Raw genomic sequence first — 16,443 nt, forward strand, 5'->3', positions numbered from 1 at the left:
TCTTCAGAACAAGATAAAAAAGTAATTTATTTGATTAGGATTTGATGTGTGCCATGTTGTTCTTCTCAAGCATTTACAATGATATAACAAAGCTAAAAAAGTATTGGGTTTCTTTCTCAAGTCATTTAATTACAAATATTCACAGTATTATGGCAGAAATTGCAAGGGAACAAACCTACAATAAACTTTGCATAAATCACTTGCATAGGTGAATGTAAGAAACTTTGTAATATATCTTATCAATTAAATCTGATTCTTTCTACAATTACAAGTCACTTCTCCCCCTTTGCCTTCCCCAGTCTTCTTAACTCAACATCTACTATCAAAAGCAGCTCAATATACCTTCCAGGTTGCAATCATCTATTATATGAATCAAAACTTTTTTAACTGTTTAAAACTTCTAGCGTCCAGTCCATCACTACTAAAGATTATGTCAAGACATCTCTCCTCTGATCCCTTACTTACGTCGTCTGGCAGTCGGGGACTTCTTGAACCGTGTAGGACACTATGTCCCATGCCACAGAAAAGGCACCGTCTGGCCTCCTTGGTCTCCAGCACCACTCAATCCAGGGGCGCAGGCTTGCTTCTCCTGGGCTCGGTAGTTCTCCTGCAGGGGCTGCTACCTACCAGACTACACAACAGCCCTTACACTAATTACATGAATGCTTGTAAAAATTGCTGAAGAGCTGGCTATTCACACCATCAGAGTTCACAGGCATTTGTGACACCTGACTTTGCAGGGCACCACATATTTATCATTCTCATGTTAACTGGCAGTTTTGGTAGTTGGTCGTAGTGTAGAGACAGCAAAGATATCAAATTGTTCCGACAAGAAAAAGGAACGTATGGTTCTAGGGGCAGAAACTGTTGAAAGAGCAGCAGTACTGGTAGATCTGAGAAATAGAGATGATTTAGCCGGGAGGCTGATTCCTGGAGCCACTGTGGGTTCAGAGTGAATCTGTTATGGACCTGGTGGTTAGGAGCACACGGAATGACCTGATGGTTAAACTAACACAGGACAAGCTCTGGGAAGTGGGAGCTCTGCTGACCGCAACCCCTAATCCTATCACACACACTAGAAATAGCCGTGGAGCGTACCTAACTCTGCCTAGACGCCTCTTCACAGCCTAAGAGCTAACTACCCCTAGAGAAAGGAAATAAAGCCTACCTTGCCTCAGAGAAATTCCCCAAAGGAAAAGGCAGCCCCCCACAAATATTGACTGTGAGTTAAGATGAAAGTCACAAACACAGGAATGAAACAAGTTTCAGCAAAGGGAGGCCAGACTTACTAAACAGACTGAGGATAGAAAATTTATCTTTGCGGTCAGCACAAAAAAAACTACAAAAAGACCACGCAGAGTGTGCAAAAAGACCCCCGCACCGACTCACGGTGCGGAGGTGCCACTCTGCATCCCAGAGCTTCCAGCTAGCAAGGCAAAATCATGATAGCAAGCTGGACAAGAAAACAATGAACAACAAATAAACTAGCAGGGACTTAGCTTCTGCTGGAGTAGACAGGTCACCAGAAAGATCCAAGAGCGAACTGAACCAGTACTAGAACATTGACAGCTGGCTTGGAGTAACGATCTGAGTGGAGTTAAATAGAGCAGCCAGCCAAAGAATAAACTAGATCACCTGTGGAAGGAACCTCAGAACCAGCAGCTCCACTCACAGCCACCAGAGGGAGTCCATGGACAGAACTCGCCGAAGTGCCATTCATGACCACAGGAGGGAGTTCGATAACAGAATTCACAACAGAATCACCCCAGGTCAGTGAGCTGCGGCCGTAGCATAGTCTTGGTCAAGTCTAGGAAGTGTGTAGAGAAGAGATACTAAGGTTTCCTGACAGGGACACTAAGGAGAAGCTAAAGAAGCCATATTATGGGGGAAAGAGAAGGAAGATGTGTGTGCCCAATCTATGATGCTGATCTGCAACTGTTAGGCCTAGTACCACCAATTACAAGTGTCAAGCCATTACCTTTGTCCTCCACCATGGAAGCTGTGTACAGTATAACAAGTGTCATGCCTACCATCACTGAATTCTGCAGTAAAGAAAGCTTCATTTTAAGCAGCCTGCTTCTCTCCTGACATTCAGAAAGTAATATGTTTCATCAAGTAGAGGTGAATTCTGGAGATTCTGCTAGCATTTGAATTCAGCAGATTTGCTCAAAGTTGGCCAAGAAGTTCGACTTGCATCAAATTTATTTTATATGAATCAATTTACATTAAATAAGCCATTTATTATGTGCTGAGTTTCCCCAACAAGGAACCATAATGCAGTAAATGGATGGGCCAGTAAGGGGTTAAAAATAATAACATTTCATGCATACCTAACCCTTCATCTTTCCCTGTCACATCTCCTCACCTGTCCTCTACTGTCTTTCTAGGCTTCTGCTTCGGCTAGAACTCAACACGAGTTCTGACATCATGACATATGACGTCAGAACATATTTTGAGGCCAACCGGCAAACAGTGGGGAGGAAACTGGTAAAGGAGTAGAGTGGGCATCTAGAAGTCAAGCAGCAGACTGATGGAGAGCTGTGGTAGCAGAAACCGATGAGGGGTCAGATGAGTATGATTTTTTAAAATTGTTTTTTAGCCCCTTCCTGGCCCTAGCTGCCTTACATTTTGCTGGATTCATACAACGGAGTTCCCCAAAATTTGGATTTGCTAGTATCTGCAAATTTACTCATCCTTACTTCCAAAAGTTACATCATATGAACAGAACAGGCCATTAAAGGTTCAGTGAGAATATGGTAAAGTTTGTGCAGCTGTGTTTACCATGGTGCATAATTGTGACCATGCGAGTGTCAGAGGTGTACCGGGACCATGTGATGTTACTCCCCTTTTTCTCATGTATTTATATATGCCTTGAATGTAAGACAGAGAGCTCCCTGTACGTACTCTACAGCCCAGCATGGGACAGTTGTGATAGAGCGGCACGGGACACGTGCTGTTGATAGCTCGTTTGAAATATGATTATGTGCTGGATGAAAGGACATTGTGCTCTTTGCATTGTACTAATTTTCGGGACTGTTCCGTGTCCCTATGGGCAGAGGGAGCCCTGAAGCACCACCATAGCTGGGTGTGATGTGGACAAAGGGTCAGAAGTGAATGTTGAGTTTTTGTTTGTTTTATTTGCACCTGTTGCGCCCTCTGGAAAGCAGTAATATGCCCCTGGAACTGTGACATGGACTGAGTGCAACTGCAGCAACAGACTGTTCCTGGGACTGCCATTGCACCTAAAATTTAAGTGCAGTACTCTGTTTAAAGGGAGGGGGACACCTCCCCTAAGAAAAAAAACCTGTTAGCATTATGGAAAAGGTCAAATGTTTGTAATATACCTTAATTTCCATACTGCGGGTGTCACCTGGAGGACTGTGTGTCAGGCCCTCGATTTAAAGGAAGTGGACATTTACTTCAAATGGACTTGGCTCACATTGAGCTATTGCACCTACCTCATTTGTACGTTTGGTTTCCCTGCGTGGAGTATTTAACTGTAAATATTAAAGTGTTACATGGTCGGGGTGACCACCTTCAAAGGAAGGGGGAATGTAAGGGGTGGATCGGGACCATGTGATGTTCTGCCCCTTTCTCTCATGTATTTATATATGCCTTGAATGTATAATTGTTTTTATATGTTTGCTCTGTCATTTAACCAGTATTACTAGGTAAAGTGTAGTGCTTCAGTTGTGCCACTAGATGGGGCATTATAGTGTACATAATATGGGATGGGAAAGTTATTAAGTAGTAAATAGTTAGCATAAGAGGGGCCACTGTGGGATAAGACAGAGAGCTTCCTGTTTTCAGTCAGAAAGAGCCTGGGAACTGAACAGCTCAGGAGGGCCTGAGTGCCCAGATAGTCCCAAAGGGCTTAATGCCTGGGACCGCACAGTGAACATATAACGTTAAGAGGGAAGCCAGCCATCCAGGGCCAGCTGATGAGAACAGCAGCAGATCAACAGCACAACAGAAGCTGTCACAGCGTTAGTAAGAATTGGAGCTGCAGGATAAGACACAACAGTATTGAAGGGCAGGTCGCTCACCATGTGACAGTTCATCGCTCAGATTCGGTGCGAAACAGCTGAGGGAACCCCCAGGTGCAAAGAGTCTGAAAAGGGAGGACGCCGAGGGACCATATGATACGGTCCGTCGTGGGCACGTGCTGTGTGGAAAGGAGAGAAGTACAGGAAAAGAGAAAGGAATGTGTACTGTGGAATCTGCTGTAGAAACTGTAATGGAAATGGATGTGCTTGCAAAGCAAGAGAGTAAAGTTTTGCATTTGAAGTTTAAAACAGACTCTGTGTCTTTATATGTAACAACGGCAGCAGTTGATTTTCAGCCAGCTCGATGGGACCTCGACGGTGCAGAAGGCGAAGTGAAAGGTATGCTGCAGAAGGGACACTATATTCATGTGAGGGGAGACAGGGGCACGCTAATGCACATGTTCTCTGCCATGACTACGGCCTTGTCACACGAGCACCTTACAAGCAGTTCAAGATTGCAGGGATGCCATTCTGGGAGGACATGAATAGATGGAGTATACTGGCACTACACACAAGAAATCCTCATGGAAGCACTTATTTCTGAGAAGTTTAGGGAGTTTTCAGCATTGCCCAAGAGATTTCCCACAGAGTGGGCAACTATAGATTAATTCTGCTCTACTCTCCCTAAAAGAAAATGGACAGGTAGAAATAATTGCTAGACTCTCCTGTCAAGTGATGGGAAACACAAGTTGTCAAGTCAAGTTACTAATATTCGAAGGTTATGACATATTTCTATAATACACAGATGGAGAAATGTATGTCAAATATTAAAACTACGTCATTTTTAAAAATTAATAAGTTGAAAAAAATTATGTTGTGAATAAAATGGTAAATTATAATCGCTTGTTTTTAAATACATCATGGTTTCATAACTGATCACTACCCCGTTACGTTACGCACCTGTCCTGAAGAATTCTATGCTTTCCTTCCCCAGTCGCTAGAATATCTTGTGCTCTATGTCGGGCTTTGCAAGTAGCCCGGTGTGCTGCCATATGTTTCATTTCCTGGGCCTATATTAGGCCTCCCAAGACACACACATGGGTATTGGAATTAAAACTTGCCAGTAACACTTTTAGATGTCTGTGTCCAGTTTCTGTCCACAGTCTTCAGGACATCTACTGGCTGTCTGTGGTTTTCCATCCATGAGTTATTGCCTGCTACCTATCAGTGGTCTCCAGGACGTCACCTGTTTGTGGCTTCCAGTAACCCTACTATGTATCAGTGGCATCTAGTAACCCTGCTACCTATCAGTGGTCTCCAGGATGTCACCTTTTTGTCTGTGGCTTCCAGTAACCCTGCTACTTATCAGTGGTCTCCAGGATGTCACCTGTTTGTCTGCGGCTTCTAGAAACCCTGCTACCTATCAGTGGTCTCCAGGATGTCACCTGTTTGTCTGCGGCTTCCAGTAACCCTGCTACCTATCAGTGGTCTCCAGGATGTCACCTGTTTGTCTGCGGCTTCCAGTAACCCTGCTACTTATCAGTGGTCTCAAAGACTTCACCTGTTGTGTGTGGCTCCCAGTAACTCTGCTATTTCCCACGTACAATACCAGCCTGCTCCACTGACGCCCATGACTCATGTACCCACCCTAACCTGCTTTATGTAACACCCTCCAATATTGCACTATTTGCAGTTAAACTGGTACATTTGTAGAAATCAGATAGGTACCTCTGAAATCCTGCACACACTCTTCTGTTTTTGGGTCTTCATTCCTGTGGAGTAGACGGTTGGCTTTCCACATTGTGTTCCTGAATTGGTTTTCTTTAGGGTTTCTTTGCCAGAGGATGACACACATGTCTGTGGTGACTTCCCATCTTCCATAATACCTAAAAAGTAAATAATTAAATAACTAAATAACTTGAGAAAATATGGACATAATATACCTCATGCTAAATCGGTCAGTAGAAATAGTCCAAGGTCTGGGGGTCAGCACCATCTACACAAAAAAATATTCTTCCAGAATTCAATTGTTCTGTCCCTTTGGAGTCATATATCTCTAATATTCATTGTGCTAGAAATGACCTCAGCTGTCAAGAGATAGGGTGGACTAATCATAGCAAATTGATTAACCTTGTCTGGTGCTGACAAATCCCTATGGACATTTTATTTTTCAATCCTTTGACTTTAGAAATATCCTTAAACGCAAGGTCACAACCTTTGTGCTATACTGTGCCATATAAAATGAGTGTTTTCCGCATGACTTCCTGCAGATTTCTTTGAGGCAATGCGAGTGTAGAAACGTAAGTACAAATTATTGCAGGAAGGAAATTTTATGATGAAAAATAAAAGATTCTGCCAGAATATCAAAGGTTTTTTTTTCCAAGGTCAAACATTCAACAACCTCCTTGAAGCAAAGTAATTAGCTAGAAAACCCTGTGTGAATGCCTCCACTTATCCAGTGCGTAACAGCAATGTACCAAGAACAAATATGGATGAAACATGTAAATGTAATCATATAGTTGTTTCCACGTAAAACAAGAACAGGCTGCTGACTTCTTTTAACCATTTCTCATCTTTGTAAATCTAAAATGGTTTAAAAAAGCTTTAAAAGACTCTTAGCATTTCTTACCCCCTTTACAATGCACCAATTTTTATTTTTGCATTCTTGATTTATCTTCCCAGAGCTATAACTTTTTTATTTTTCTGACAACATAGACATATGAGACCTTGTTTTTTTGTGAAACGAGTTGTACTTCTGAATGACACAATTTATTTTACCACAGAGTGTACTGGAAAACGAGAAAAAAATTCCAAATGGGGGTAAAACTGAAAAAAAAATGCAATTCTGACATACTTTTTTTAGGAATTGTTTTCATGGCGTATATTTTGTGGTAAAAATTACCTTGCAATATGATTCTCCTCATCAATACGATTACGGCGATACATGTCTAGTGTTTATTATGTTAGTGCAGAAAAAAAATGTCTCCATTTTCTGAGGCCCATGATGTGTCTATTCTTTTGGTTGATGGATTATTTTTTGGAGGACGGGACAATGTTTCTATTGATGCCATTTTCATATAGATGTGATGTTTTAATCGCTTGTGACAGCCTTTTTCGTAGTATTGCAGTGATGAAAAATATGCGCACACAAAGAAATAGGATATAAGGACTTCTGACATCAAGTGCCATAAAGAAGATGGGGATATCCTAAATCCATCGCAGGACCGCAGTGGAGGAAGACATTGTTATATCATCAAGTAGAGGGCAGGGAGAGGGACCACTGATTAAACAGCTCTACTGGATGCCTTTACAAGCAGTCTGGGACTCCATAGCAGGTCTGTGCTAGAGTCCATAGCAGGTCTGTGCTAGAGTCCATAGCAGGTCTATGCTAGAGTCCATAGCAGGTCTGTGCTAGAGTCCATAGCAGGTCTGTGCTAGAGTCCATAGCAGGTCTGTGCTAGAGTCCATAGCAGTTCTGTGCTAGAGTCCATAGCAGGTCTGTGCTAGAGTCAATAGCAGGTCTGTGCTAGAGTCCATAGCAGGTCTATGCTAGAGTCCATAGCAGGTCTGTGCTAGAGTCCATAGCAGGTCTGTGCTAGAGTCCATAGCAGGTCTGTGCTAGAGTCCATAGCAGGTCTGTGCTAGAGTCCATAGCAGGTCTGTGCTAGAGTCCATAGCAGGTCTGTGCTAGAGTCCATAGCAGGTCTGTGCTAGAGTCAATAGCAGGTCTCTGCTAGAGTCCATAGCAGGTCTGTGCTAGAGTCCATAGCAGGTCTGTGCTGGCGTCCATAGCAGGTCTGTGCTAGCGTTCATAGTAGGTCTGTGCTAGAGTCCATAGCAGGTCTGTGCTAGAGTCCATAGCAGGTCTGTGCTAGAGTCCATAGCAGGTCTGTGCTAGAGTCCATAGCAGGTCTGTGCTAGAGTCCATAGCAGGTCTGTGCTAGAGTCCATAGCAGGTCTGTGCTTGAGTCCATAGCAGGTCTGTGCTAGAGTCCATAGCAGGTCTGTGCTAGAGTCCATAGCAGGTCTGTGCTAGAGTCCATAGCAGGTCTGTGCTAGAGTCCATAGCAGGTCTGTGCTAGAGTCCATAGCAGGTCTCTGCTAGAGTCCATAGCAGGTCTGTGCTAGAGTCCATAGCAGGTCTGTGCTAGAGTCCATAGCAGGTCTGTGCTAGAGTCCATAGCAGGTCTGTGCTAGAGTCCATAGCAGGTCTGTGCTAGAGTCCATAGCAGGTCTGTGCTAGAGTCCATAGCAGGTCTGTGCTAGAGTCCATAGCAGGTCTGTGCTAGAGTCCATAGCAGGTCTGTGCTAGAGTCCATAGCAGGTCTGTGCTAGAGTCCATAGCAGGTCTGTGCTAGAGTCCATAGCAGGTCTGTGCTAGAGTCCATAGCAGGTCTGTGCTAGAGTCCATAGCAGGTCTCTGCTAGAGTCCATAGCAGGTCTCTGCTAGAGTCCATAGCAGGTCTGTGCTAGAGTCCATAGCAGGTCTCTGCTAGAGTCCATAGCAGGTCTGTGCTAGAGTCCATAGCAGGTCTGTGCTAGAGTCCATAGCAGGTCTGTGCTAGAGTCCATAGCAGGTCTGTGCTAGAGTCAGTCCATAGCAGGTATATGCTAGAGTCCATAGCAGGTCTGTGCTGTTCGTGGGTAACTCATCTTAGGCTCCAGGAGAAGTGTAGTGCACTGGAAGAGGATGGTTGTGCCGAGCCTCCCCCTCTATCCTGTCCATAGAATGCACCTCCTTATCTGCCACCATGTGGTTCAGCCGCTGGCACGTTTTTGGCACTGTCACTCTGCTGGCTGGTTCTGACTCCGCCACTACTTTCTGCAATTCAGACTCAGGATGTGGGGGAACATACTAGCTTCTTATGTGGAACAACCAGCTCACAAAAAATAATTAGTAGGGAAATTGCAAGAGGCAGAACCTGTGGATAGTGAAGTCAGGCCCTGCTATGCCAAGCCAGGATGCAAGTCTGTTGTGAATTCTGTGGCCAAGCTCCCTCCTGTGGTCGAGAGTGGTACTTCGGCTGGTTCTGTCTATGAGCTTCCTTTGGTGGATGAGAGTGGTACTGCGGCTTCTGAGTTTCCTTCCTCAGGTGATGAGGTTAGGTCGTTAGGTGCTGCTCTATTTAACTCCACCTGGGGCTTTGATCCTGGCCTCCAGTCAATGTTCTAGTATTGGTCTTGCTTCCTCCTGGCTCGTTCCTGTGGCCTGTTTATCCTGCATAAGCTAAGTTCTGCTTGTGTTGCTTTTGTTTGCTATATTTTCTGTCCAGCTTGCTATATTGGTTTTTCTTGCTTGCTGGAAGCTCTGAGACGCAGAGGGAGCACCTCCGAACCGTTAATCGGTGCGGAGGGTCTTTTTGCCCCTCTGCGTGGTTGTTTGTAGGCTTTTGTGTTGACCGCAAAGCTATCTTTCCTATCCTCGGTCTATTCAGTAAGTCGGGCCTCACTTTGCTAAATCTATTTCATCTCTGTGTTTGTATTTTCATCTTTACTCACAGTCATTATATGTGGGGGGCTGCCTTTTCCTTTGGGGAATTTCTCTGAGGCAAGGTAGGCTTATTATTCTATCTTCAGGGCTAGTTAGTTTCTCAGGCTGTGCCGAGTTGCATAGGGAGCGTTAGGCGCAATCCACGGCTACCTCTAGTGTGGTGTGATAGGATTAGGGATTGCGGTCAGCAGAGTTCCCACGTCTCAGAGCTCGTCCTATGTTTTTGGTAATTGTCAGGTCACTTTGTGTGCTCAGAACTTCAAGGTCCATTGTGGTTCTGAATTACCTGTTCATAACAGTACTGGAGGCCCAAAGTACTAATGCTTCTCAATAGAGGGAAAAGAGAAGTTCTGAGACCATTTTTTTTTCTTTGCACTGTGTTCTGTCTTTCTTTTCCCCTTTACATCAGGGTGGTTCAGAACACAGGTGTGGACATGGACATTCAGGGTCTGTCCTCTTTGATGGATAATCTCGCTATAAATGTACAGAACATTCAAGATTTAGTGGTTCAGAATCCTATGTTAGAACCTAAAATTCCTATTCCTGAGTTGTTTTCTGGAGATAGAGCTAAGTTTTTGAATTTTAAAAATAATTGTAAACTATTTCTGGCTTTGAAACCCCGCTCCCCTGGTGACCCAGTTCAACAAGTTAGGATCATTATTTCTTTATTACGTGGCGACCCTCAAGACTGGGCATTTTCCCTTGCGCCAGGAGATCCTGCATTATGTAATATTGATGCGTTTTTTCTGGCGCTCGGATTGCTGTACGACGAACCTAATTCAGTGGATCAGGCAGAGAAAAATTTGCTGGCTCTGTGTCAGGGTCAGGATGAGATAGAGATTTATTGTCAGAAGTTTAGAAAGTGGTCCGTGCTCACTCAATGGAATGAATGTGCGCTGGCAGCTATTTTCAGAAAGGGTCTCTCTGAAGCCCTTAAGGATGTCATGGTCGGATTTCCTATGCCTGCTGGTCTGAATGAGTCTATGTCTTTGGCCATTCAGATCGGTCGACGCTTGCGTGAGCGTAAATCTGTGCACCATTTGGCGGTATTATCTGAGCATAAACCTGAGCCTATGCAGTGCGATAGGACTTTGACCAGAGCTGAAAGACAAGAACACAGACGTCAGAATGGGCTGTGTTTCTACTGTGGTGATTCCACTCATGCTATCTCCGATTGTCCTAAGCGCACTAAGCGGTTCGCTAGGTCCGCCACCATTGGTACGGTACAGTCGAAATTTCTTTTGTCCGTTACTTTGATCTGCTCTTTGTCTTCCTATTCTGTCATGGCATTTGTGGATTCAGACGCTGCCCTGAATTTGATGGACTTGGAGTTTGTTAGGCGCTGTAGGTTTGTCTTGGAGCCCTTGCAGTGTCCTATTCCATTGAGAGGAATTGATGCTACGCCTTTGGCCAAGAATAAGCCTCAGTATTGGACCCAACTGACCATGTGAATGGCTCCTGCGCACCAGGAGGATATTCGCTTTCTGGTGTTGCATAATCTGCATGATGTGGTCGTGTTGGGGTTGCCATGGCTACAAGTCCATAACCCAGTATTAGATTGGAAATCAATGTCTGTGTCCAGCTGGGGTTGTCAGGGGGTACATGGTGATGTTCCATTTCTGTCTATTTCATCATCCACCCCTTCTGAGGTCCCAGAGTTCTTGTCTGATTACCGGGATGTATTCGATGAGCCCAAGTCCAATGCCCTACCTCCGCATAGGGATTGTGATTGTGCTATCGATTTGATTCCTGGTAGTAAGTTTCCTAAGGGTCGACTGTTTAATTTATCTGTACCTGAGCACGCCGCTATGCGGAGTTACGTAAAGGAGTCTTTGGAGAAGGGTCATATTCGCCCGTCATCGTCGCCATTGGGAGCAGGGTTCTTTTTTGTGGCCAAGAAGGATGGTTCGCTGAGACCTTGTATTGATTACCGCCTTCTAAATAAAATTACGGTCAAATTTCAGTACCCCTTGCCGCTGCAGTCTGATTTGTTTGCTCGGATTAAGGGGGCTAGTTGGTTCACCAAGATAGATCTTCGTGGTGCGTATAATCTTGTGCGTATTAAACGGGGCGATGAATGGAAAACAGCATTTAATACGCCGAAGGCCATTTTGAGTACCTGGTTATGCCATTCGGGCTTTCTAATGCTCCATCAGTGTTTCAGTCCTTTATGCATGACATCTTCCGAGAGTACCTGGATACATTCCTGATTGTATACTTGGATGATATTTTGGTCTTCTCGGATGATTGGGAATCTCATGTGAAGCAGGTCAGAATGGTGTTCCAGGTCCTGCGTGCTAATTCTTTGTTTGTGAAGGGGTCAAAGTGTCTCTTTGGTGTTCAGAAGGTTTCATTTTTGGGGTTCATTTTTTCTCCTTCTACTATCGAGATGGACCCTGTTAAAGTTCAGGCCATTTATGATTGGACTCAGCCAACATCTCTGAAGAGTCTGCAGAAGTTCCTGGGCTTTGCTAATTTTTATCGTCGCTTCATCGCTAATTTTTCTAGTATTGCTAAACCGTTGACTGATTTAACCAAGAAGGGTGCTGATGTGGTCAATTGGTCTTCTGCTGCTGTGGAAGCTTTTCAGGAGTTGAAGCGTCATTTTTCTTCTGCCCCTGTGTTGTGCCAACCAGATGTTTCGCTTCCGTTCCAGGTCGAGGTTGATGCTTCCGAAATTGGAGCAGGGGCTGTTTTGTCGCAGAGAAGTTCTGATTGCTCGGTGATGAAACCATGCGCCTTCTTTTCCAGGAAATTTTTGCCTGCTGAGCGAAATTATGATGTTGGCAATCGAGAGTTGCTAGCCATGAAGTGGGCATTCGAGGAGTGGCGTCATTGGCTTGAAGGAGCTAAGCATCGCATGGTGGTCTTGACTGATCACAAAAACTTGACTTATCTCGAGTCTGCCAAACGGTTGAATCCTAGACAGGCTCGTTGGTCGCTGTTTTTCTCCCGTTTTGACTTTGTGGTTTCGTACCTTCCGGGCTCTAAAAATGTGAAGGCGGATGCCCTGTCTAGGAGTTTTGTGCCCGATTCTCCGGGTTTGCCTGAGCCGGCGGGTATTCTCAAAGAGGGGGTAATTTTGTCTGCCATCTCCCCTGATTTGCGGCGGGTGCTGCAAAAATTTCAGGCTAATAGACCTGACCGTTGCCCAGCGGAGAAACTGTTTGTCCCTGATAGGTGGACGAATAAAGTTATCTCTGAGGTTCATTGTTCGGTGTTGGCTGGTCATCCTGGAATCTTTGGTACCAGAGATTTGGTGGCTAGATCCTTTTGGTGGCCGTCTCTGTCTCGGGATGTGCGTTCTTTTGTGCAGTCCTGTGGGATTTGTGCTCGGGCTAAGCCCTGCTGTTCTCGTGCCAGTGGGTTGCTTTTGCCCTTGCCGGTCCCGAAGAGGCCTTGGACACATATCTCTATGGATTTTATTTCGGATCTCCCCGTCTCTCAAAGAATGTCGGTCATTTGGGTGGTTTGTGATCGCTTCTCTAAGATGGTCCATTTGGTGCCCTTGTCTAAATTGCCTTCCTCCTCTGATTTGGTGCCATTGTTTTTCCAGCATGTGGTTCGTTTACATGGCATTCCAGAGAACATTGTTTCTGACAGAGGTTCCCAGTTTGTTTCGAGGTTTTGGCGAGCCTTTTGTGCTAGGATGGGCATTGATTTGTCTTTTTCCTCGGCTTTCCATCCTCAGACAAATGGCCAGACTGAACGAACCAATCAGACCTTGGAAACATATCTGAGATGTTTTGTTTCTGCTGATCAGGATGATTGGGTGTCCTTTTTGCCTTTGGCTGAGTTCGCCCTTAATAATCGGGCCAGCTCGGCTACTTTGGTTTCGCCGTTTTTCTGCAATTCTGGGTTCCACCCTCGTTTCTCTTCAGGGCAGGTTGAGTCTTCGGACTGTCCTGGTGTGGATACTGTGGTGGATAGGTTGCAGCAGATTTGGACTCATGTAGTGGACAATTTGACTTTGTCCCAGGAGAAGGCTCAACGTTTCGCTAACCGCAGGCGCTGTGTGGGTCCCCGACTTCGTGTTCGGGATTTGGTTTGGTTGTCATCTCGTTATATTCCTATGAAGGTTTCCTCTCCTAAATTTAAGCCTCGTTTCATTGGTCCATATAGGATTTCTGAGGTTCTTAATCCTGTGTCTTTTCGTTTGACTCTTCCAGCTTCTTTTTCCATCCATAACGTGTTCCATAGGTCATTGTTGCGGAGATACGTGGCACCTGTGGTTCCATCTATTGATCCTCCTGCTCCGGTTTTGGTTGAAGGGGAATTGGAGCATATAGTGGAGAAGATTTTGGATTCTCGTGTTTCGAGACGGAAGCTCCAGTATCTGGTTAAGTGGAAAGGTTATGGTCAGGAAGATAATTCCTGGGTCTTTGCCTCTGATGTCCATGCTGCCGATCTGGTTCGTGCCTTTCATGTGGCTCATCCTGGTCGGCCTGGAGGCTCTGGTGAGGGTTCGGTGACCCCTCCTCAAGGGGGGGGTACTGTTGTGAATTCTGTGGCCAAGCTCCCTCCTGTGGTCGAGAGTGGTACTTCGGCTGGTTCTGTCTATGAGCTTCCTTTGGTGGATGAGAGTGGTACTGCGGCTTCTGAGTTTCCTTCCTCAGGTGATGAGGTTAGGTCGTTAGGTGCTGCTCTATTTAACTCCACCTGGGGCTTTGATCCTGGCCTCCAGTCAATGTTCTAGTATTGGTCTTGCTTCCTCCTGGATCGTTCCTGTGGCCTGTTTATCCTGCATAAGCTAAGTTCTGCTTGTGTTGCTTTTGATTGCTATATTTTCTGTCCAGCTTGCTATATTGGTTTTTCTTGCTTGCTGGAAGCTCTGAGACGCAGAGGGAGCACCTCCGTACCGTTAGTCGGTGCGGAGGGTCTTTTTGCCCCTCTGCGTGGTTGTTTGTAGGTTTTTGTGTTGACCGCAAAGCTATCTTTCCTATCCTCGGTCTATTCAGTAAGTCGGGCCTCACTTTGCTAAATCTATTTAATCTCTGTGTTTGTATATTCATCTTTACTTACAGTCATTATATGTGGGGGGCTGCCTTTTCCTTTGGGGAATTTCTCTGAGGCAAGGTAGGCTTATTATTCTATCTTCAGGGCTAGTTAGTTTCTCAGGCTGTGCCGAGTTGCATAGGGAGCGTTAGGCGCAATCCACGGCTACCTCTAGTGTGGTGTGATAGGATTAGGGATTGCGGTCAGCAGAGTTCCCACGTCTCAGAGCTCGTCCTATGTTTTTGGTAATTGTCAGGTCACTTTGTGTGCTCAGAACTTCAAGGTCCATTGTGGTTCTGAATTACCTGTTCATAACACAAGTCCCAAGATGTAGGGGGGGAGAGAGGGGAAGGGTAGAGAGCTTTAATGGGAGTCAAACATTTGGGAAAAAGTCCAACCCGGGACCCATGGTTCACTGGTGCTGCAGTCTCAACCTGATCATCTTCTGCAACCCACAGCACCAAGCGGACAGTAATTGTATAATAAGAAATGCAGGAGACAACATTCAGTGATGAAGATGCTCTCCCCTTTTCTAATGGCTGGAGAGAAGTGAAGCTTAAATCAGGCATGCAGCATATGTGGTGTGTGCTGAGAAGAGAGATACTGTCAGTCAGGGGCCCACCTGGGAATCTACTGATTCCTCTGTGGGCCACACTGAGCCTGCCCATAATGCCTCGCAGATATAACATCACATGGTAAAGCCCAACCAATCAGGAGGAACTATCATAGCCTGTATAAAAGCAGAGGCAAGGAATGCAGCAACAATTTTGTAATTCTGGATGGTGATAGGATGTCACAGCTCACAGCTTAGCCATAGAGATATGGAGAGAAGGCCATAAAACACTGAACAAATTGTGTAGATATGGTGTGAAAGCACAGCAGTGAAACAGATTGATGTGTGAGGAAAAGAGAATAATACAGACTCAATTGAGTGAGTGAGATATATTCTATAGGTAGCAGAGTCACTGTGTTTCTGGTTACCAACTGTAGATGGTATGAGATTAATGGAAGGCCCTATCTCACCAGAGCCATATGTTTTGTCGTCACTTTGACATTACTAAGGCTGTGTTTGCATGAAAGAGCTTGAGAGAGGCTGGAAACAGTCCATTGAGACCACAGAGTGTTGCACACATCTTTTTCAGTACTATCAATTTGGATCAATTCACAGCTTATCAAATTTTTGGGTAAAAATTTGCCAAAGCTGGCAAATTTTAATTTCACAAGAATAGTTTACCTGTAACAAGCAATTATTTGACTTTTTTCTTACCTGATCAGATTTCATTACATTGAATTTTTTTTTAAACTCAGAACAACACCTCTTACGGGATTTTTTCAGATTTTTTTTTAAACATGCTACTTTCAGAAAATATGTTTAAATAATAAAATAACCATTTCTCACTTAGTCAGTCCATTGCTGCTGCAGTGATGTTGCTCCAGTGGACCTTCAATGATGATTTCACACCTATCCTTCACATGATCGCTGGCCTCAGACACTGTCGTGTAAATCATATCACCACTAAGACCACTGATTTCCTATTGGAGTCATGTAAATGATGAATGTCATGTCATCATTGCAGGTGAGGACCACTGGAGCAGCAGTACTAGAACAAAGGAGGATTGAAGAATAGGTGAGTTTTATTCAAACGCATTTTCTACCGTTATTAAAAAATTCAGGACAAACCATTTATTACCACTTATTGGGCTCCAATGAGTGCCCCCTTTTGACAGGAACAAGAAAACAAATCATTTTTGTTTTTGACTGTACGAAGGGAGCAGTGGCAGAGCAAACCCCTGTGATGGATATACTATTGCACGTATACCCCCACCCGCCCCCTTTCCTTTCACAAACTATACCATTAACAGTACACTCTCCGAACTATATACGCATGCCGATACAAAGCTCTATGCCGGTAGTCAGATCCGTCCAGGAGGAGGTCTCAGGTACAGGTTTTGTATAGGAGTCAGGAAAAT

At 44.8% G+C, this 16,443-nt stretch overlaps 1 protein-coding gene across 1 annotated transcript in view; it reads right to left on the reverse strand.

Annotated features, from left to right (window-relative positions):
• BAALC (BAALC binder of MAP3K1 and KLF4) overlaps positions 1 to 16,443 on the reverse strand; it is a 143,764-nt gene that overhangs the window by 26,654 nt on the left and 100,667 nt on the right. The window contains exon 2 of the mRNA XM_069731732.1: positions 5,715 to 5,872. Within this exon, the coding sequence (XP_069587833.1) occupies positions 5,715 to 5,872 (158 nt within the window). The remainder of the gene's footprint in view (positions 1 to 5,714; positions 5,873 to 16,443) is intronic.

This window comes from Ranitomeya imitator, chromosome 6 (assembly GCF_032444005.1).
Source record: "Ranitomeya imitator isolate aRanImi1 chromosome 6, aRanImi1.pri, whole genome shotgun sequence".
NCBI lineage: Eukaryota > Metazoa > Chordata > Amphibia > Anura > Dendrobatidae > Ranitomeya > Ranitomeya imitator.